The 24,129-nt window shown below is 48.5% G+C and overlaps 1 protein-coding gene across 8 annotated transcripts; it reads right to left on the reverse strand.

Annotated features, from left to right (window-relative positions):
- Positions 1-41: 41 nt before the first annotated feature.
- LOC1271765 (proton-coupled amino acid transporter 2) lies at positions 42-24,129 on the reverse strand. 8 transcript variants are annotated; one of them, XM_061661227.1, is made up of 4 exons: positions 23,937-24,129; positions 2,974-3,515; positions 1,040-2,330; positions 42-946 (listed from the first exon to the last, which is right to left on the reverse strand). In XM_061661227.1, the coding sequence occupies exons 3-4, from the start codon at positions 2,098-2,100 to the stop codon at positions 523-525; spliced, it is 1,485 nt and encodes a 494-aa protein (XP_061517211.1). In that variant the 5' UTR covers positions 2,101-2,330; positions 2,974-3,515; positions 23,937-24,129; the 3' UTR covers positions 42-522. The 8 variants fall into 8 exon arrangements, with proteins under 8 accessions (XP_061517211.1, XP_061516859.1, XP_061517073.1 ...); XM_061660875.1 differs by lacking the exon at positions 23,937-24,129 and adding an exon at positions 3,844-4,051; XM_061661089.1 differs by lacking the exon at positions 23,937-24,129 and adding an exon at positions 3,637-4,051 and having other exon boundaries at positions 1,040-2,306.

Raw genomic sequence — 24,129 nt, forward strand, 5'->3', positions numbered from 1 at the left:
CCCCCGCATCTCGCGCACGGTCACCTGAACACGTTCGGAGGTTTGCACATGCTGTGTGTAAATATACAAATATAAATATATTTATTTTCAAAACGCGCCGCTTCACAATTTTTGTCGCCCTTTTCCTTACTTCTAGTTCGTTTTCCACACGGACAGTCCACCTTTCTGCGACCTTTTTTCTGTTGTTGTGTATAGAAAGGAACTACTCCCCTCTCCCAAATGGCCTACTATACTTGGCGGACTGGCCGGGTGGTGGTCTCCAGCGCGGCGACACAATAGCATACGCTGCTAGCGGTACGATTTACAGTCAGGTCCCGGGAGGGTCTTTCTCCTCATTCCTTGCTTGCGACGATAAATATTCACACCCAATAGTGGGACATTTGTGTTAGTACTAAAAAACAACAACAACAACAACACAAAGGCCTTAAGTCTATCGATCAGTTTGTCTTGTAAGGTAACGCTTCGAGACGATGGTGAGTTTTGGCAGCAGCAGCGGGTTCGGTAGTTTGTGTACGCCACCATTCAGTGTATGCCACCGTCCGGCGGGCCGCCGGCAAAGATGGTGGCCAGGCTTTTGGCGGTGCCGAAGAAAAACCCGCAGGCACCGAACGCGATGATCAGCGCATCCTTCAGCACGGTCCAGCGCCAGCGCTCGGTGCGGGCCGGCCAGAGCGTCAGCAGATCGATCAGCGGCGGAAAGACGAGCGCCAGCGTCGAGGTCGAGACGGCACCGACGAGCGAGATGAAGGTGCCGAGGTTCGGGATGATCGCGGCCAGCACGAACGTGAGCAGGACGGTCGCGAGCCGCAGCCCGTACTCGGCCAGTGCCCGGTGCCGGAAGTGGCGCGTGACGGCCGGCGCCAGTATCGTCATCGGCACGTAGAACTGGAGGGCGTACGAGGCGAGCACGGCCACCGCCATCAGCAGGCGGACGATTTGGGCGAGCCTTATGGGAGGAAAACAGCAAAAGGGGGTTAGTTTTGGATTTGTTTTTTTGTTTGTTTGTTGTTGCGTGAAATGCAAAACAAACTCCACCTACAGCGCATCGTTGGGCAGGTTGAGGGTGACGCTGCCCTGCGCCTGCTCGCCATACTTCAGGTAGCCGTAGAAACCGACCGCCGAGTACAGGCAGACCACGATCGTCATGCCCGTGTTCAGCACACCGTTCCACGCGATGAAGTCGCGCGGGTTGGCCATGTTGTTCTCGAGCGGCAGCACCACGCCGATGCCCTCGAACGCGTACATGACCGTGCCGAAGTACAGCGGCAGCGTGGACCAGGACGAGACCGGCCGCACGCTCCCGCTGTGCGGCAGATCCTGCAGCAGAAAGAGGAAGGCGATGGCGAGCCCGGCGATCGCGAGCACGGACGCGACCAGCGAGGTCGGGGTGAGCAGCTTCAGGCTGCGCACCATGTTCATGGCGGCGAGCGGTACCAGCAGGTAGGCGAGCACGGTCAGCACCGGCACCGGGCAGCCGAGGTAGTCGAGCAGCTCGCGCACGTTGACCGCCACGAACAGGTAGTAGACGCAGCAGAGGCCGAGCTGCATCACGAGCAGGAAGCTGTTGATCAGCCGCCGGAAGCTGGCGGCCAGCGGCTGGGCCCACCGCGGGCCCGAATCGAGCGCACAGTAGCCGACCTCCGCGTAGGACAGGGACGGCCGGCCGTACCGGCGGCACAGCTCGTGCGAGCAGCGCACCAGCAGGTGCATGCAGTGCGTGCAGATGACGCCCATCGCGAGCGTGCCGAAGAAGCCGACGTACAGGCCGGCATTCTTGAACGCGTCCGGCATGGCCAGTATGCCCGTGCCGAGGTTCCCGTTCAGCATGTGCATCAGCGTGTCCAGGTTGGTGGTCGGATGGTCGAGCGTGCGGCCCGCGACCGGATCGGGCAGCAGCGCGCCCGGTTTCCCTGCCTTCCGGTCGCCGCCGGCCGTTAGGTGGACAATGGCGGTGGCGCTGCTGTTGGTGCTGCCGGTGACGACACTGCCATTGCTGAGCCGTCCGTTGTTGATGTTGCTGTTGTTGTTGTTGTTGTTGTTGTTGTTACAGTCATGCAGGAGGGGTGTCGTTTGATCGACGTCACGGAACTTCGGTGCCATCGTTTGCTGTCTCGCTCGGCGGGGCAAAAGGGAAGCGCTTTAGCCCTTATCCAACACTTCCAGCCAGGTCAGGGGCGTCTTGTTGGCAAGATCGCATCGATTGAACGGCAGCAGGTGGGCGTTATGCATTTATTGTTGCGCTGCCGACCCGATTAAGTGCCGCGTCCGTTATCCGCTATCGTGTCAAACACTGCACTGTTGCTTAGCTAGGGGGTTGATCGAGACGTTTGCTGTGGTGTTGGGTTTCATCAATCTTTCGTTGAGATTCATGCATATGTATCTTCAGGTATGAATGATTCGATTCTCGAATCGACTCTTCAAAGATTCATGAATCTCCAAGGATTCATTGATCTCTAAAGATTCATGAATCTCCAAGGATTCAAGGATATCGAAAGATTCATTAATCTCCAATAGTTCATGAGTCTCCAATGGTTGCGCAAACTCGAAAAATAAATAAATCTCCAAGGATGCATGACATCTCGAAAGATTCATAAATCCCCAATAATTCATGATTCTCGAAATCTGCAAAGATTCAGGAATCTAAACTATTCATAAATTAATTCAAATTTATATATCTCCAGGGATGCATGAATATTTAGAGCTGTATGATTTTAAAAATATTGTATTTGCGCGATCCTACCCAAGTTCTATGAATCTTTGGAGATGTATGAATCCCTTGAGATTCGTGCATTCCTAGAGATTCGTGAATCTTTCGAGCTTCATGAGTCTTTGGAGATTCATGAATATTTGGAAATGTCTGTATCCTTGGAGATTCATTAATCCTTGAGATTCATGAATTTTTGCAACCGAGATTCAGCTTCATTGAATCATTTCAAAGGTTCATTCAGATTCATGTATCTAAATCAGATTTACCTAACACTAGTTTGCTGCCTACAAATGCTTCACACACACACACGCACACGTTTTGAGAAATCACACAAAACACGGAAAGAACGTTCGACGTCGTCGCCGTTGGAAAGGAAATCAGCCGGACACTAGCCGCGGGCGTTGCTTTGGTAACTGAGCATCGCGCCCGGGGAACGGCGGGACTATATGGATCCCTCCTCCCTCCCTTCCCGGGCCCGAATTGGTTCGCCCTGAACGGCCCTGAACTGCTCCCGCACTGCGCTTCGCCCTTCCTGTCTAGCCGTGTTATCAGCGAATTAACTGACCGAAAAATACCCACGCACACACACAGAGTGTTAGTCTTTCTCTGCTCTAATCGTCTTTGCAGCCCAGTGTCAACGGCCCATTTCCTGCCTTGGGAAGGAAATTTTCCGCCCTATCACGCCGAAGCCAGATTACGGCGGCTGTCTCTTGAACGGACACACACACACACACGCGCGCACGGTGCCCTTACAGCCTCCAAAGCAGCTTCTCGCCGTTGAATGTTCGGTGGTCAAGGCGTACGACAGCTGTAACCAAAAAAAAAAAAAGAAAACAAAAAGAATTAGTTCAATCACACACACACGTAGATAGATGCAAATGTCAAAAACAAAGAGAAGAAGCAGCTGGAATTCGCACAAGGTCGCTCACAAAAAAACAATAAAAAATTGGAGATTAGTAGCAGGACGGATAGGTCCTCCTGGCCGATGCAAATCCAAATCCTGCTGGCACAATCCACGCCAACGAGTCAAGGAAGTTCATGGCGTCAGTGTGTGTGTGTGTCAGTGTTTATTTGTTTTTTTTTCCTCTCGCTTGGCAATTACGGGACGATTATGATGAAACTCATAACAAACGTACACGCACACACATACACACACACAGAGATGATTAGGGCGTAGTGACGTAGATCGTAGAGTTGTTGTGTCGGCGCCCGATCGATTTGAGATTTGGGAAACATACAGGGCGAAGGCAAAATAAATGCGCTGCTAAATAACAAAAAAAAAGGCAAACGTCAAACACCGGGTCAACAAGCCGGTGCGGTAACGTGCGCTGTGACAGGTTCGGCGCGTCCTCGATCGGGGGGCCGGGAAAGATCTAGATCAGTTTTGGTGTTGTGTTATCGCTCCCGGGAGAGGGCGATAGGTGTGTGAGTGTGTGTGTGAGAGAGGTTTAGGAAAATCCCGGCGCGTGAATCAGAGCTTGTTGCAGCAGCGGCGTTATCAACCGTTACGATCGACGCTGGAGATGTGTTTGATCTACTTCGGAACGAGCGTTTGACAAGGCAAGGGGAAGCCCGAATGTTCTGGTAGCTAAACTGTGTGCTCAATGTCTCCATTTCCAGGCACATCCACGAGGGAGACGACTATCACTCGAGCGCTGTGTCCACAAGACGTGGATGGGAGTGACCCAGATGAGGCAGCGTGAGTCATCGCTGCTTGAACTTTAACCCGCCGGCACTGGAACCATGCATCTGTGGGAACTGTGAGTAATTGAAGCGATTGATATTGATTTTGGTGTCCCTTTTTTACAAATTCAAATTCAATGTTAGGCTCAAGAATGTAAGATTTAACCTCTTACGCAAGCTTCCATGTCCTATCGCAGCAATCTTTACTACGAGTGATGGGAAAATGAAGTTTTCGTCGGAATCAATTCCAACTAGCTGCGAAGTTTTGTGGAATCGATTCAGTTACCCAAATTCGGAATCGGCTCGAGAAGCGGAATTGGTTTCGAAATCGGGTCCGGAATCGAGATCGGAGTCATTTTCGGCATCTCCATAAGAATAGGCGTTTGGGTCCAATGATGCTACGTATTGATATCAGCAAAGAGTCAATTCTGATTCCATTTCCGGAGCCAATTCTGATACCGTAGCTGATACTGATTCCAGATTTGGAGTCAATCCCGGAATCGATTCCAGCATCGGATTCGGATCTGGAATTGATTGCGAACACGGAATCGAAATCGGGTAGGTCCGATTCCGAGTTCTCACCACAGGCAGCTAATTTTGACAAGCTAAACAATCGGTGCGACTAACTTCGGCAGCAGCTGAACGCCAACTAAGCTCCTGCAGGGGTCCCTGGAAACGCTTCACAGACTTTGACCTGAAACAAGTGTGTACGAGGTCGTCTCTTCAATTCAAGCGAACACGTTTGCATGCGCAGATAGCTCATACGTTCACAATTAAGGGTCTATTAAACTACAACGAATTATTGCGGAATTTATCCGTCGTTCGTTTTATTTGACTGAAAAATCCTCTCGGAAAATTTAAGATGAATGAGGAATTTTATCTCAAACATACCTTTCTGTTTAAAATATCAATTTCATGTGGAAGAAGTGGCTTTGCGACGACACTCTCACATCTGGTATGTATGAGATCTCTTCTAACAAGACCAACGTTTTACACTTTGATATTGAAGTTCCCCTATTTGACAGAATCTACATTGGCCTGATTTATCAATTATCCGGCCTCGCCGTTAAATGGCGAATGTAATGAGTAGGCCGAAAGTTAATATAAAAATAAATAAATAAAGCATAGCTCTTGGCAAAACTGTGACGGGTTTCATCAGCATTAAACCAGCCTAATCGAACAGCTCGATGGGTCCTGTGGGTCTGCATTGACTGCTTGTGAAGCATCACAAGGGGTCGAAATATTGCAAACTTCTTTAAACATTTCCCAAAATCATCAAAGGGTAAAAGGGTTTGCCTTCAATAGCTTCGATGTACTAGATGAAGACATTTACTTTGTTTTTATTAACATATCAACCAATCTGCTAGCCCAACTGTAAGCTACAATCAAGCACATAAACAAACCACTGGTCGAAGAAGAGACGACTTTGTTTGTTTTGTCGCACAACATCATTGCGGCCTGCAAGCGGCGCCATAACCATAACAATCATCAGCATCACTCAGCTCGTAGTGCCCTTTTGCCTCCAATTGCTTGGAACGGCAACGTCGCGTACAAGCTGCTTAAGCGCTGCACAGCGGAGCTACTTGTAATTTGTCCTGCTGCGGGACAGTCCCGTGCTCCATTTCGGGTTGCATTACAGTTGGTGCTGGACCGTTCGCTCAGACCATTCTTTCCCCCCCCCCCGTTTGCGCGTCCATTCTACTTGCGCCGCCGACGGTTATTATTTACGGGCGTTCGTGCCGCCACCCTCTGTCCTTATTAATGGTAATTAAAAATGGATTTCGTTTGCCAGCCAACCAAACGTTTCTGGGTCGAGCTGTGACACAATGTGATGCAAATTTTGCGAACGGAGCGATCAAAATCGTCCCGTCAACGGATCGTTTACGACATAAAATATAATTTTGCCCGACAACAACGACAACAACAACCCCCTCGACGACATGGTAGGTGTATGTGTGTGTGTGTGTGTGTGTCTGGTGATCGGATGACGTTTTATGGGCCACACACGGTAATTGGCTGAAAATTTACTAACGTGATCGGCGAACACACAAACACCTCTCGTCGGATGTTTCCGCCCCGATCGCGGACGTTGGCAGTAAATTGGCGTATCCGGCCGGCTGAATTTGGCTGGCCTGCTTTCTGGCCGTTTATCGGCGCTTCAGTTTTGTATGTATAAATACATTTATAAAGTGGCCGAGTTTGAGTACACCTTTTGGCCCCGCGGCCAATCATTCCGACAGGTTCCACGGCGCGTGAGGGCGTCGCTGGAATGGCAGCTTCCTACAGGGCGTTACCCTCTTGGTTGGGTGTGTGTGTGTTTTTTTTTTGCTGTCTCTCCCTCTCTGAGGGCGAGAAAACTATTCCACACTCGTGCCCGAAAATAGCGCACCGGCAATGGTAGCGGAATTTGGGGCAAGTGTGCCATACGGGGCAAGAGTGCCACCAAGCATTTTTCCTTAAAAACTTTAGTTTAATGATCAATTGTGTATACAGTTGGTTCCTTTCGAATGACTAGGTATACTGAGCCGAATTTCATATAGACCAATCGATATTCCCCATTGTTTTGAACTGATTTATATTGAGTTTCAAAATTGAGCAGAATATTATAATTTTTGAATCCAATCAAATAAGCTCTCAAAAATCATGCGAACAATCAACCGAGAAAATTTTTACACCACCGTATAGCTGAGGAAACGTGAATTTTTTTGTGGGGTTAGTTGAAAAAAACTTTCTTTTTGTCACTGAAAAATTCAATTTCAAAAAAGTTACAACTTTTGGGGCAAGTGTGCCATCTCTGTTTGGGGCAAGTGTGCCACCATCTTTCATAGGCGCGAGCTGTCAAAAATGTAAACATTGTTGTAGCGTGCTGCGGAATGGTGCGCTATTGTGAGCGGATTCCACGCCAGAAAAACAGAACAGTAAAAAAACCATATTGTGGTACAATTGGTGGTCAAAAAGGGTTCATTGGTGACTAAATACATGTAGGAATACATACACTAGTGGTACAAACGTAATAATTTCCAATTATCTAAGAAATACGGTTATTTTAACCAGGTGGCCGTCTTGCCCCATACGAGTGGCACTCTTGCCCCTTAGCCCAAAAAACAACGTCTTTTTGGACCCTTTTTAAAACGCTTCAAAAACTGTTTTATTTGCACTTTTTTCAAGCGAAACTCATTTATAAGTGAGGAAATAGATGTAAAATGGTTATGAGATTTAAATCGGCTTTTGAAAAACACGTTTTAGTGAGTTATAACTTGAAATGCTTAAGGTGGCACACTTGCCCCAAGTTCCGCTATGTGAAGAATGTGCTGACCAGCGTCCGCTAGCAACTGGGTGGTGACTTTTTTTTGCTGCTGCTGCTGCTGCTGTTGATCAAACCTGCATTCCTCCGCTGGCCCTGGGGCGTGTGTGCGTGCTCTAATTAGCAATTAGACGCTAAAATCATTTCATTGCCCCTGTGCGGATCATGTTGTTTGGGTCGCTCTAAAAAAAAGTGGGTAAAGCAAAAACGCTTCCAACGGGGGGTTTGCTCGCACCGGAACAATCATTGTCCAGTGCTCGCAAGCTCCCAAACCACACAGCAACTCGCAACGTCCTGCCAAGGGTCCTACGGACGCTTGCTCACTGCATGGGGGCACTCGGCCACTGTTTGCGTGACGTCAGTGGTTGTCAAGCTGCTGTTGGCAACATTCATGCGACACGGATTTGGTAGGGGAAAGCGGGGCAAAATGGGCATGTTAAGCAGTTTACCGAATATTCTTTTGAATATGCCACAAAACGCAATTTTTCTTTCATTATTGTATGCCTCCACCCTTCATCTATGGATTAAAATTGCCACATAGAATGAAAACAACTTAAAAACATGAAAATAATGTAAAATAAAATTTGATGTTTTACGACAAGCTATTTTGACACGCGGGGTAAAATGGGCATAGCCCTGGGGCAAAATGGGCATTTGTAAACAAACTGTGAAACATATAAACACTGGGACAATATGGGCCACAACAACTGCGCCTTAGGTAATGGTCTATGCTTTTGCGCACGTTTCGTGAATTGTATTTTTGTTCTATCTTTTGTTTTGCTGTTCAGGAAAGCCCTTAAAATTCTTTCAAAAATATGTTATCAAAATTAAAACAGTTTTTACACATTTTATTCTACAAAATTGAATCTTTTGAAGCTGTGCCTGTTATCATTATTGAGGCGACAAATACAACACCATAGTCTCACCAAGCGCCGTATGTCAAAATAATTTGCCCATTTTGCCCCAAACGTAACTGCCCATTTTGCCCCACGTGAAGCATTTTTGTATTTTTTGTTATAGTAGTAAAATACGCGTTCAATCGCCTTGCTTTCTTCAGACAAATTGCATAGAAATATCATATCTTTAATAATATATAATGTAAAACTTCAACGCATCCCTGTGACACTGGTTTCAGCTTATTTTCGAAGTGACAAAAATTACATCAATATGCTACTAAACCTTATTTTGCATTTTTCTTGATTATTTGTTATGCAAGGGTTATGAAACTTACATGCTGTTCATAGAACACTCTAATGAATACATTTTGAGCATTGGAAAGAATCTTTGTAGTCAAATAATGCTTAAATAGAGGGTGCCCATTTTGCCTCACATGCACATTTTGCCCCGCTTTCCCCTACTGTTTTGCACCAATCATGTAGTGTTTTAGCATTTTTATATCTTAGCAACATCCTTGCAAAGCGACAAGCACTCTAAATTGTTTGGTAAGCATATTGATTTGCAAAACTGTACCACTGTTGATGAATAAACCGGTTTTGTGTGAACTGGTCAATTTGGTCCGGTTACAGGGCTTTGCAACGATGTATTAAGAGATCCCTTTACTGTGAGGTGTACAGCGTTATTATTGGATTTCAAATCAAAATCAAATGAGAAACTGATGACGACCCATTAAGAGACTACAAACAAAACCAAAACCTGTACTGAAACCGATACAGTACCCATACTGGTGCTGGAACTGATCATGAATTCATGCCGGTTCTGTACCTGTTACTGTCACTAGAGAGGTCCAAAAACCGATAATGAACACATGCCGGTTTAGGACCCGATTAGGTTGATTGATGTTGATACTGCACCCATATCGATCCTGGAACCGATTGTGAACCCATACCGGTTCTGGAGCTGATACTGAACCCATACCGGTCCTTATATCGCTCGTGAACGGTCCCGTATGTGAAATGTGAAATGGTTGCTAACCACTGGGTAAGGCAATAATAGCGTTCAATAAGATGCACCTATGGTGAGAACGGGCAGTCCGCGGGCGTCCCTGGACCCTGGCATGACGGGCGCAATGAACCAACCGTGTGCGGAAAATTACTTCAGCATCCACACAAACACACACACACACACACACACATACACACACACACACACACACACACGCACACATAGTAATGCACGACCGCATAGCAAAAAACAAAGCACGGCAAACCGATGCCGGGTCGCAGATGGTTGCCATTTCGGTGCCCGCGCTCAATTGGCGCTACTTATGCGTGCGTGCGTGTGCCCGGCCGCGATGCAAGCGATTCCACTTCGTGTCGAGCCGGCTGCCAACCGAACGATCGATTAAATGGACTGGCGGCAGACGAATTTGGAGCGCTTTGGAGTGTCTCGGACGGGCAGCGCCTGACCTCCGGTGCGCATGAACTGTCAATTTGCACAGTGCAGCAGACACTCTATTCTGGCCAGGGTTAAGGGGGGGGGGGGGGGGAATCACATGCCAACATGTGGGCCGGCTTCAACTCGCAGAGCCTGCACATCTCCGCACCACCAGCACAACAAAATCTCATTCACGCTTTCGCTACTTTCGGCTTCCTCAAAAGGCGTTGCACAGGAACACGTCGCTCTGTCACGACACCTTCGCGTTTTTTTTTGGGGAAATACGGCGGCTAAGTGACATATTATGGACAGTATTTGCTATTAATTTAGAGCACAACGTGGTGCAGAGAAAAGTGTTTTTTTTTTGTGGTGGACTCTGTAAAATCTCCTCTGGACGAGTTTTCGGCGGTGAGTCACCCGGCAACCATGACGGCATTGCTGAGTAGGTTTCACCCTACAAACAGCACTTCCTTTCCGCTGGGTGACTGGGTACACCGCGTTGCAATTTGTCCGACACACTGTCTGTCTGGTTCCCGTCGTGCAACACCTTGTCTGAAGCCTCGAGCCTCGGTAGCGGTGCTGGAATGCGCCGCTAAACAATGCGCCGCGGCGGGCGGCGTCCGTATCAGCACGAACGAGGGCGCGAAACGAGGCGCAAACAAAAATGCAATTAACATTGCATTCCGCACCCTTTGACACGCAGGCGCATGCCAATCGGTGCAAGACGTTCGACTGTTTCCTGGCGTATGTGTGTGTGTGTGTATGTGTATAGTGTGCTGGGACGTGTCGGCCAGGAAAGCGCGTCTAGGGTTAGAATGTGCTGCGGTGCATAACCCCGCGGAGCAACTCGCCCCCGCTTGCCTTAACAGCTTCCAGGCCCAGCGCAGCCTCCAGGGCGAGAATGGGGAAAGCAAAAAACCGACACAACTAGCGCCATCTCGAGACACCCTCTCTCCTTTTATCTCATTTTATCCCTTTCTCCTCGTCTCCTTTTATCTGACCCTGGCGACACTTTATGCAAACGCGCTTTTGCCTCCAGCCGGGTTGGAACACGGCTCCACGCTCCTTCACGTTTCCTTGGGGCTCCGTGACCGGGACCGGAAGATAAAGCACCTTCGGGCGGGCGCGCGCGCGCGCGCTCGCGGATAAGACTTACGGCCGCACCAGTACGCTGCTTTGCGATTGAATATTCAAGCGAGCGTGCGATGTTCTAATCTTTAATTTGCGCGAAATTTATACCGCACATTAATATTCCGACCGATCAGTGCCGCCAACCGGGGCCCGGGGCGTGATCCGCACGGCACGACCAAGGGGGAAAAGTCTTCTCAAAAGATCGCCCCACCCCCCCTCTCCCCACCGGGCACACGATAGCGTGACCGAGGGCGATGCATCGTGCGGCCGCAACCGACCACCGGCTCGTGCGCACATTTGTCAAAGACGATTTCGCACGTACCGCACTGACAACTCTATCACGCGGCAGCAAGATAAGCGTGCTGAATGGGATAAGGATGCTGCGCTCGGCTAACAACAAGGCGATCTGGAAGGAGGGGGTTTCGGGACTGGTGGCTGTTTGAACAGCAGTATCTTCACGAGAATTGCGTTGTTCAAGCGCGGAGGGATTTTCAGTTCTCAGCAGTTTCTTGTCCGCTCTCTGAGCGTTGAAGCGTAGCCTAAACGTTCCGGTGACTGCGTTGAAGATTGCAATGACTGTGGCATGATACACATCACATTGGTGCTGGGTTGATCTTTCTCACAAGATTTACCAAAGATCTGGAAAACGTTACGCCCAAACCATGTTACATATCTCCAAGCAGCAGTATATCTTTGTGGATTCCTCAATGTTTTGGAATTAATCCCTCGGTTGAATGACTCAATGTACCCACACAAATGTTGCGGACTTTCCATATCTCTCAATATGTGCCAAGTCTCGAAGTCTCGATTGAGTCTCGAAAGCCTGTATAGGCCGGCATGTCCGCGTAGGTTGTTACGCCAAATAGAAGAAGAAGAAGAAGAAGATGTGCTAAGGAATCTAGAAAACAATGTCTAGACCCTAAAAATACGATATATGTACGAGACCTTGGACTAGACATAGTAGATATCAATCACAGGAACTCCTAGAGCACCGGAGATGTCATGGACGATACAGATGAATCGTTTGCATCAAGTATCTCCAGGGTTTGTTTCTGCTGATTCAGTATTGAAAATTCTTCCTGTCATTTCAATACGTTTCAGTACTTGCATGAACCTCCCAGGACAATTCCTAGGTCTCCCAAGGTATCATGCAGGACAAAGACCAATCATTTGCTTTAGCTCCGGGACGTCTCTAAGAATCTCCAGAATTACTCTCTCGGTTATAAGGCATAAAGATCTAAAGCATAAGAACACCATATCATACCCGGGATCTTTGTTGGCAATATTTCTTCAGATGTATATTGCTTTATGACCTTCAGATACATCGAGAGATAGTAAGTTTTGCATTAGTAATGTTCTGATCCTCGGACCATTCTGAAGTTCAATGTCTAGGGCATTAAAACATATATTCGTAATATATCTTCTAATATCAACTTTAGGACATTTGCTCCAACTTCACCGGGCACTTGAGATGCCATGCACATCAAAGACGAATGCTTTGCATTGCACCGAGGAAAAGTAAAACAAACTAAAACCTAAAAAAACACGAAACACACCCAACGCTATGAGCCAAACCCGATGCGCTACCATGTCGTGGAGGTGTGTGGAATTTATAAATTCCGCACGTAACCTTTCGCACCCCAACTTCCACGGAGTTGAGGGCGTTCTTAAAATAACGCACCACGCAGTACGTTCCATTCCCGGTGCGGTGCGTCTTCTGGCCTGGTTGCTGCCAGAAGGGTGCCGATTGCTGTGGCGAACATCCCCAGCATCCCAGCTCCACCTATGCGCAAAACGGTGTGTGTGTGTGTGTCACCCCAAAAGGTTCACTGCTTGCGGGTGCGTTGCTTTCGCGTCAGACGGCTCTCAGCACTGAACGGAAACTCTGTCCGTGTGTTTGTCCGCGTCACCCAACTCCAGACCAGGGTAGCCGGGTTTTGGAGATGCTGGAGTAGATCACACACACAAAAAAAAACGGAGCTCACGTTTTGCTTGCTGGAGCGTTTTTTTTTGTTGTGCCATGAGGGGCTGTGTGCGCTTTGCTTTCCATTTCATTCCTAATCCCTGGAACATGATCGGATGTGGTGTGGGAAGCAGGGTAAGCGATCGGTATCTTGCTGACCGCGATCCGTTTGTTCTTGTTTCGTGTTTTTTTTGTGTGTGTGTTTCGCCGTGCAAACCCAATTCGACGCCACAAGATCTCCTCGCCTGATCGCGCCTTTGTTAATCCGTACGCGCAAACCCTGCTTCTCGATCCCGCCCCTGCTCTGGGCTGTTTCGCTTTATTTGCAATCATTTAAAAAATCGTTCCTCTTCCCTCCGTCCCCCCTGTCCCCTTTTATTTCGCGTCCGCGGGCAGTTTGCTCATTCCAAATTCATGGCTGTTGGCCGTTTTTATTACCATTCGCTTTTGGATATCGCAAGCCGGCTTCTTCACTTCTCTTGGTCTTTGGGGGGGGGGGGGGGGGGTGGAGTCTCTGGAACGGAGGAAGACAGAGAGAGTGAGAGCGAGGGAAGAAGAAAGAGACAGTGCGAAGAGAAGGGCTTTTGCGGCATCAACGCGCAACGGTCATTATGAAAATTTTTATTTCAAAAATCATAAAATTAGCTGACCGTAAACAAACGTAAATAATACGGTACTTTTGCAATCGGAACGACCTTAACGAGCGTCTTGTGTCTGGCGTTCCGGGCGCCAGCCGGCCTTTCCCACCGTTCCCGCCAGGATTGCCAGCATGCCAGGATTGGTGGCGCTTTCGCAACGTCGGCGACACGCGCGTGTACCGTTTTTTTTTTGCTTTTACCGGTGCCGTGTCCGGTGGCGTGGCGCTACTAGGCTGCTGCTATTTTTTTTACAGTCCCTGGGAGTTGTCTTCTTCCTTTTCTTCTTTTTCTACTTCGTTTTCGTAATTTTGACCATTAAAAAGCGCCCGGAAGAGCCGGACACACGCGGACGTTGGGCGGCATAAGTCGCCGGGCGTCACACCACTTTCTCACTGCAGCAGCAGTCTTCAACATCCGCCAACATCCGCCGGACGGGGACGGGGGACCGAAATGGGGCAGCAAGAGAAGGGGCCCCGGCCCGATTCGAAATCGAGCGTAAATTTGAGCTGCATTCGGGCGGTGGGACTGTGTGGGATTTAAAATTCAAATCGGCCGTCCGATTCAGTGTGTGTGTGTGTGACTCGGGAACTCGGATCTCGCTTGCTTTATTTATCTACATTGTGAGCTATGCCGCCACGGTGCTCCCGATGGTTTCCGGTGGAGAAATAAGAAAGCAGAAAGCCCAGGAAATGGCGCGCGGGAGGATCGATTGATTCCGTTTGCGATTGAGTTTTATGTAGACCAAAACCAAAAAGGCGTTGGAAATCGTATGCTGCGACCAATGCAGGCCAGGATGCAGCCCAGGTAGGACTGCAGGGTTGGGAGGAAGAACAACAAAATCAACAAATTCAGAGAAATTATCTTGTGTACTGCAAGTTCGACCATGAAGAGATGAAAAAAAAGATATGCACGTAGTTTGCCTGGACTCCATTTTTTTCTTCTTCCAATGTTCTTGAGCCGCGCGTGCCCAAGATTAGCTCATTCTCAAGCCCCAAACAAAAACAAACACATCAACAATTAATCTTACAAAAAAAAAAGGGACGGCGCAATACGCAACAGCTCGGGCGCTCGGGCCGCGCGTGAAATGCAAATGTTAATGCACTCGAGGTGACAACGGATCAACCCGCCCCACCACAACCACACCCCTCCCACCCCACCCCATTACGCAACCGAAGGGGAGGGGGAGTGTCTATCGAGCTGGATGGACGTTTGCATCTCCGCCGCAGAGGCGTCTGGAAAACAGCGCGTTTGCATAATTGGCCGATTGCCATTGTCGCGGCGCAAAGCGCACGTCGTAGCAAAAAAAAAACAAAAAACAAAGCACACACACAAGTATGAATTATGACTTTTTTTTTATACTTAGCGATTTTACACGTAACATCCCCCCTCGTTGGTGAGCTAGTCCGGCGATACTAATTGCGCGTCCTTATGGCTTGCGCTTTTTTTTTTAATAGGCTTATTGACTTTGCTGTCGCTAAATAATTCATACGGCGCAAACCGTACGGGTGCGTAAACAAGTAGCCTTTGTAAATTGCATTCCAGCCAGTGGAGGAGAAAAGGGGCAAGGGGGGAGAGGGGGGGGGGGAGGGAGGTGGAGATGCAACCGAACGTCACTTATTAATTGAATGAATGTCTTCTTCATGCATCGCGCCTAGTGGGCCCACTCTGTGTGCGCAGCTCCGTATCCAAACTGTCCTCTACCGGACTGTTGCGGCGCATACTAATCGTAGTGATTTGTTTTAGAGGTTATGGCAACCCGCTGGCCTGACAGTTTAGATAGCATTAACTACATAAACTTTGAAACCCATTACTACCAATCTACGTCCATTACAAGGGCTTCTGTTGTATGCAGTTTCATCTCAAATGTTGGAACTGACTTGTTCTTGTTTTTACTGACGGGGAGAATAGGTGCACTCGAGTACAAGGGCCTCACATAGTGAGGTGCTCTCTGGAGCACACCTAAGACTCCGGCTATTGTTAGTCTGATTTCGATTCCGGACAAATCGGAACCATTAGTTCCGCCTGGAGTTGGAGTCGTTCTAAGACATCTGCAGTCGAATTCGTCCGGAGACTGATTCGACCGAAAATGAACGAAGTCGACCGGAGCCAGAATCAACCGCAGTCGACTCTGGACTAATCTTTCTCTGGATGGCTCCGATTCTGGCTCAGAATCCGACTTCGAATGGCTCCGATTCTGGCTCAGAATCCGACTTCGAATGGCTCCAATGCTGATTGAGGATGGCTTGGACTCTAACTCCGGATGACTTGGACCCCGACTCCGGATGACTTTGATTCCGACTCCGGATGACTTGGATTCTGACTCCGGACGACTTGGACTCTAACTCCGGATAACTTCCACGTCGACTCTGGATGACTTGGACCCTGACTTCGGAGAACTTGAACCTCGATACAGGGTGACTTTGACTTCGACACCGGATGACTTCGACCCTGATTTCGGAGAACTTGGACACCGACTCCGGATGACTTGGACTCTGACTCCGGATGACTTGGACCCCGACTCCGGATGACTTTGACTCCGACTCCGGATGATCTGGATTCTGACTCCGGACGATTTGGACTCTAACTCCGGATAAATTGCACGTCGACTCTGGATGACTTGGACCCTGACTGCGGAGAACTTGGACACCGATTCCGGGTGATTTCGACTTCGACACCGGATGACTTGGATCCGGATTTCAGAGAACTTGGATAGCGACTCCGGATGACTTGGACTCTGATTCCGGATGACTTGGACTTTGACTCTGGATGAGCTGGACTCTAACTCCGGATGAGTTCGACTCCGACTCTGGATGGCTTCGACGCTGACTTCGTAGAACTTGGACTCTGACTTCAGACGGCTCCAGATGACTCCAGCTGGCTTTGAACGATACGGGTAATGATGATCGAATCTACCTTCCGGAGTCGGTTTCAAAATTTTTGGAGTCGGTTAGCCCCTCTAGTCACTAGCCTCACAAGAGACATACGCTACCCGTCGTTATATTATGCTCGATCAATCCCTGGGTGTCTGTCCCCCCCTCCTCCCCTCAACTGCGGGCTCCCCGGTAGACACTCAAATTAGAAAACATCATTCCATTATTTTGCGACTGCAATAGTTCAGAACCGATGCAGGTGTGGCTTATATATTGTGTTGAAAATTGTTAATGCATTGTTCAATGTGTGTTTCGTTCTTCATAAATCGTGGAAGATCAAGCGCCTCGATCGCAAAATGCAGCATACAGACAAGCCAGAGTGAAATGTGCCATAAAATCTACTAAAATGGGACGGGGGATCAACACGGCGGCGAGACACAAGACATGATTGAACAAACAGCGCGCGCGGGCACGTTAAGCGTCAATCGGATGTCACCGGCTCTCCTCCACTGGTTGTTACCGGTTGGGGCAGGATTGAAACAGATGTGATGCGGCCGCAGCCGTTCGTTGCTGTGGCTCGAGTTGCGGCATAATAGCGTTAAATCATGAAGCATGGGGCTGTAGTAAAGAAGAACTTTCGGCATCACACTGTTTGTTGTAGTGAGAAGAAAAGGTAGTGGGAATGAACAAATCAAAGACATCAAATTGTTTATCGTTTTTGTCTAGGCTTCATATCAAGCAACGATGGTGTTTTATTCCTTTGGTTAGATGGTTAGAAATCGTACTAGAGGGTTTCGTGTGCCTCCTCCCTCTTTCAACGAGAAATATCAATATTTAGATTATTGCACGCACACACCCTCGCTCCGGATGAGGATCAAAACCACGTCCAGTGTCCTTTCACCAGATAGCGCTAGCGCATCTATCCATTGGACCATCCGTCGGCGCCGATGATGGATGCGTACGATAGCGATAAAAACTACACCCAGGCTGGATGTAGTGCGGCCTGGCATTGTCAAACGCTACAGAACGCATCCCAATGAAAGTTGTACGTGACGTAAGCGCGCGTGTGTGTGTGTGTGCGTGACCCCGAAACTCTGTTTCTGCGTGCACGCTGTATTTAAATCGTCGAGCAGAGAAACAAGACGAAAACAATAATAATGAAAAAAATTGACAAAAAAAACCGACACATATAAAAACCGGCAACGACAACAAGTCGCTGCCGTAAAAGAGCGACCCCGCACTGACACACATTGCGCGTTTCGAACGCACAATAAACGCCCGATAGACAGCCGAATGACAGAAGGCGCGGGTTGGCGCGCGGGCCAATTTTGCAATGTCTGCATTTGATGGTCTGCGCTCGGTTTTACGTTTCTTAACTACATTGCAACTCAACGGGGAAGGGGTGGCGGGGGGGGGGAGGTATATTCTTGTGAGACGTATATTGTCTGGTGTCGTGCAAAACGTATATTGTCGTGCAAAACAAGGGATCGGACACGGAAGGAGGGAGGGAGGGGGGGGGGGGGGGGAGGTCGTAAAAAGTAAATATAAGAATGAACACTTTGTTAATGATATTAATAAAACGGTACGCGGTACCGATCGGCTGCGGGCGGCACTGGCACCCCCCGGGGGAAGGTGTAGGCCGAATCGCTCATTACCTCGCGTGAGAATGGGGTGGCGCAAGAGGAGGGAAGGGGTGGAGGGGGGGGGGAAGAAATGGGTTTACATTTTATTGCCTGCAAGCCGTTCGGCTGCTGCAATTGGTGGGGCCAGCAAGCGGCAAAAAGGCCTGCGCCTGGAGCGCGAACCCCGCCCGAATCGCATTTCCTGAACCCCGGCCGTAATGGCTTTTCCGATGCGTGTGTGTGTGTGTGCGCTATAAAAATAAAACAACAACGCGGGTGCAATAATGATCGAAACCGTACGATATTTTATTGCACCCGCCGTGAAAAGCAAACAAAATGCGAAACAACAACGCTGCAGATGGATTTATGCAACGCGCTACGATGGCTGCCGCAGGGCCCATAATGCGGAATGCATTTTAAATTGAGCTAAAGTGGTACAAGGTGCCCGTCACTGGACGCGTGTGTGTGTGTGTGTGAAAGTGAAGCATTTGTTGACTGCAGTTTAATTAAAAAAACGGCTTATCGGCGCGATTCGGCTGGCATTATCGCGAATATCAGCCCAAAAATCTTCCCGCCCGTGCAATGGGCGTTCTTCTGTATTGGCTACATTGGAGTGAAACTGTTGCAGGAGCAGCAGCAGCATTAGCAACGCTAACGCGGCTTTAATAGGCAATCAAAAACGATCGTAAATAAGCATATTTGCCATAAAATGATATTGATCATGGAAAGCAAAATAAAAAAAAATATCTCCTGCTCCTCTTACTACCCCACCCCTTCGTACAACCACCCCCAAACCTCCCCCCCCACTCCAGAGCATGACAGAACGCTTCGCTACGGCGTGGCGGCGATGGAGATAGTTTTACGATCCGTTTTACGATCTTCATTGCTATTGAATTTATCGCCCATTTAACGACCGTTCCGCATGCGTTTGCACTCAATCATCCCGCAATTAGTTTACGAGATTAACGCCGGCTGGCTTAACCTCCTTCCCCTCCCCCTCCCCTCTTCCCTTTCTGGGGGAGGGCCTGCTTGGGGAGAACAAAACGGCAAACCCGAGACTCCAAAAAAAAATCCGCGCGCTGGAAGCTGCAGTCGCGCCTACGAGAGCCGTTTTCAATCCGTTCGAAAACATTCTCACCACCCCCTGCTTCCGAAATGGGATCGACTGTTGGACTCGTAGAACGAAACAAACGCGTTTTAAGACGACTGCGAAGGATGGGGCGGAGCGAAAGAATAGCCAATTTATTCGCTTCTGCCGCTGCTGCTGCTATAATGTATATAATATGGCGAGCAGGATTATTAAGCAAAACAAATCCTAAATGCGATGCCCCTTCGATGGGTGTGTGCGATCTTAATGCGCGGGTATTACTGTCGTAAAACGGCGTCGCTCCATTATGCTGAAACCGTTGTTCGTCGCACGGGCTCCACATAATTATAGCCAAACACCGAGGCAAATGCTAATCACGGCTTCCGTGCACACCGTGACGGGGGGGGAGAAGCAAACCGTCCGAGGTGCTTTAATTGAGCCGTTGCGCGCGTGGGCAAAATGGGAACCAGATGGTGGTGGCGCGCAGTGTGCCAATGCGTATCACGCACGCATTGGCGCCCGAGCAAACATAAAGGTCCAATCGGCTTAATCGGCTGTTTGGCACTTGGTTCGCATTATTGCGGCAAGTTTTGGTTGCTTGATCACAAAAACACACACACACACACATGTGGCTACAAATTTCACACATCCTTTCAGCGGATTCGTGCTGCTGTTTTAAGGCTGCACTAAGCCGTTGCCAAAGAGAGTTGGCGCGGCTGCATTGCGGGGATGGTATGGATTTGTGTTTTATGATTTTAATATTTCTCTCCCATCAAGCTAAACTGATCATACCGTCGCCGAATGGTTTTTAAATAGTGATGGGAAAAATGAAGATTTCGTCGGAATCGATTCCGGCTAGCTCCGAAGTTTTCTGGAATCGATTCCGGATAGTAGGTCCGGAATCAGTTTCCGGAATCCATTCCGGAATCAGCTTCGGTATCGATTCTGGAATCGCCTCCGGAATTGGTTCCGGAATCGGCTCCAGAATCGATTCCGGAATCGGCTTCGGAATTGGTTCCGGAATCGGAATTAGTTCCGGAGTCGGAATTGGCTCCGGAATCGGCTACCGTTACCGTCCGTTACAGGAGCAAATTGCGATTGCCAGGTCGATTTCGATTCTAGAGACCTACTCTAGAACCAACTCTGGAATCGGCTCCGGATTCAACTCCGGAATCGGCTCCGGATTCAACTCCGGAATCGGCTCCGGATTCAACTCCGGAATCGGCTCCGGATTCAACTCCGGAATCGGCTCCGGATTCAACTCCGGAATCGGCTCCGGATTCAACTCCGGAATCAGCTCCGGATTCAACTCCGGAATCGGCTTTGGAATTAACTGCGGAATCGCCTCCGGAACCAACTTCGGAATCGGAATCGATTCCGGCATCAAAACCGGCTCCGGAATTGATTCCGAACACGGAATCGGAATCGGGTAGGTCCGATTCCAAGCTCCCACCACTAGTTTTTACAAGAACGACAAAAGGACAATAAAATTAAGCAATGGAAAGCAATCAAAGTTTAGTTGAAATTTTTGTTTTACATTTTCAAACAGTTTAACCTTCAAATCTACGACCGGATACCAGGGTAGGCTTTTCAAACTCGAATAACTATTTTATAAATGATAGGTAGTTCAATTTCTTCACGTACCTTTAGCAAATTTTATTTTATTTAAGAATATATTCTGGGTTTGTATTTTTTTTTTTTTCAAAAAATCCTGAATATTTCATTTTTAAGATTCTATTTCCAATTCCCTTTATCACTACGACTGGCATATCTGGGTATTTCATGCATTTTGTATAGGAATTTAAACCTTGTTGTCACTTTAAATTGTACTTTCCAATATTTTTTTATGATAATATTTACTGGGAAACAGTATAAGATAATACAAAATTATTATTTTATGATTATCTATTACCTGAAAAATAAATAAAAAGAATAAATTCATTTTACATAAAATAGCACGATAGAAAATATGAGTTGTCGAACTTAAAAAAGCTACAAAAAATGTAAATAAAGCTTTTAAATTCCCATTTCTTCACTAATAAAACTAATATGCGTGCCTTGATACCAAAAATGAAACTTTGATTCTCAATACAACAAATTTTATTTAATTCTGCACTAGTATACAGGGTTTTCCAACCTAATATTCGAATATGCACACCATTATTCACCATCTTCAAGATGTTTTTCAACGGATGTCATTTGCATCATAAGAAAATTTCAGTTCTTACACATAATTTTCAACACACCACAAAAAAAAAAACTGTCAAACGCAACACAGCTTGAGCCGTGTTGAAAATCATGCGCAAGAACTGAAACGTTATTGTGATGCAATTCCAACATTTAACAGCTGTTGTCTCGGAAAACCCTGTGATTTCACGTACAAATGTATGGGAATGCAACCATGGGAATGCCGGTTGTAAAGGTGAAGGTGTAAATTTGTTCATTGGGACAACGGTGAAGTTGATTGGCTCAATAAATAATTTATGAAGGTAACAACCATAAACCAAAGATTACAAAAAAAGAAACAAGAGCTAAATAAAAAAAAGCAATGTTAAGAGACCTTCCGTAAATGACGCTACGACGTACCAATAAACGTAAAACATTTTATACACGTTACGTAATTTATGGATAAACCTCTTTAAAAAAAACAAGAAAAATAAATATCACATGAAGCATTATTGCCACAAATTCGCACTTTTCTAAAGTGCCTACATTGCGAGGCAGACTTGAACCGAAGGGAAAAGGTGCTAGTGCTTAGTGCTGCAAAATTCTGCGAAGCTCGATCGCTGGTACCAGATTTGTCTCACCCGATTTGCCGGTATCGCCTAATCCAAGGCTCATCAGATGGCGCTCGAGCCTAAACCCGCCATCTGATAATATTGAATGGTGTGCTGGACTGGCGGAACCTGGCAGAACAATTGATCCTGCAGCAACAGCAGCAGCAGCAGCAGCAGGTAGACAAGTTTCCGCCAGTCCGGGTGTGTGGGTTGAGTGTCGGTGTCCTCTTGCCGGTGTCGGGTTGCCGGTTTCTTGAATGAAAGTATGAGTCTCCGGTATCGAAGATGATCATCCCAACAACCATCAATGAAACCATTGATGCGAGACGCGTTTGAACCCGAAACCGTCTGTGGACCCGTTGGGCTTTAGTTCACACCAAACAGCCCCGTCGCTCACGTTCGCAAGCAAGAGCCACCCAGAACAGCAAAAAAAAAAAAAAAACATCGCATGCCCATAAGCACACCGATGTCATCGGTGCTTTACTCATGCTGCAAAGATGCATCCAATTCTTGGTTTTTGGCCCGAGGGTTGTTGGGTGTGTGTGTGTACCGCTTGAAGAAGGAGATGAAGGCAGGAAGCACCGAGGCATGATATGGTAGGTAATAATGGTTGGCTGCGTTGCTTTGACCTGCCCTGAGGGAGGGATTTTTTTTGTCTCGTTTTGGTTGTTGAGGTTCGTCGCCAGTAAAGCCCCGCAGTCGCAAGCGAAGTTCTACAAATATTGTTATTATCCTTTGGGACGGTGTCCCGGAGAGGCTTTGGCCGGCTTCCTATTTGCTAAACCTGTGAAGTACACACAAGCCCGTGTAACCTTTTCCTCTTCTTGTGTTATGCGTTGGTTTCTTCTACCAGTCTTGCTGCCCCAGAAGGCACAGCTCGTTGCGCGGACGTTTGTTTGCAATTAAAAAGGAAAACATAGTAAAAAAAAAAACACACACAGGCACACCAAAAATCGCTCCGACTCCCAGTCTGGCACGCACGGACAACGCATTAGAGGACGCGTTTGTAGGACACGTTTTGTTGGTGGGCAAGCGACGAACCGGATTCCCATTTGTGCCCGGCGCAAGATCGGCACGTCGCGCTGAAACGTGAGTCCCCGGCCGAACCCCCGGGAACGTGAAGGGAACAGGAACACACACACACACAACATACCGCTTGCCTGGGAGTGCAAATTTCGGTGCAATCGGACCCGCGCCGAAACAGCGACGTGGTGATGAAAGATTAACGGCTCATCCGGGCGTCCCTATTCCCGCGTCCATTCGGCAGCACAAGGGAATTTGATGCGGCGCAGACTGTTGGGCGCGATCTATCACCAGCCCCGCTCCCAGGGGCAGCCCGAAACCAAGCAGCGGGCGTGCCTGCACTTGATGGGCAGAGATTGGCTGTAGGAAATTTATGTTTCCTGCCCGCGGGTCGAGGTCGGCAGAACAAACAGGCGACAGCAGAAGGCGACGAAACTATCGCCCCATCTATTTGCCTGGCCCGATCGATTATTCTGTGCCCATTGCGCCGCTCTTCCCCAACGACGCCCCGCTGTTCCGGGCACTTGCGGCACCGATTAGATAACCGCGCGTGTTTGCGCGTCCGGTCCACTATCGTGTCACTTGGTTGCGCCCCCCCAGGCAGCGCCTGGTAGACTCCGGTGGGGGCGAGCGGGCCACAAAACATGTTTACACCAGCGCACCACCCTCCCCAAACTGCGCCCCTCACTGTATCGAAGCGGTTCCGACTGTCCAAACAGTTCCGAGCGCACCGTCGCTGCTGCGCACACTGCCCCCGGACGCGCTCTACCACGACAGGAATCGACGGCTTTGCTTACCCACGGCAGGAAGAAGAAGCCGAAGAAAATGGGTGCCCAGGCAGGAATGGAAAGGTGGGGGGGGGGAGGGGGAAGGCTTCTCTTTGAGCTGTCCTGGATTCCCGAAGCCCCACTGCACAGGATCTCGGCGGGGGATAGCGCACCTTGCGCGGGCACTTCACACGTTGCGTTCGCCGCCGGTCAGCGTGCACTA

The sequence above is a fragment of the Anopheles gambiae genome, chromosome X (genome assembly GCF_943734735.2).
Source record: "Anopheles gambiae chromosome X, idAnoGambNW_F1_1, whole genome shotgun sequence".
NCBI lineage: Eukaryota > Metazoa > Arthropoda > Insecta > Diptera > Culicidae > Anopheles > Anopheles gambiae.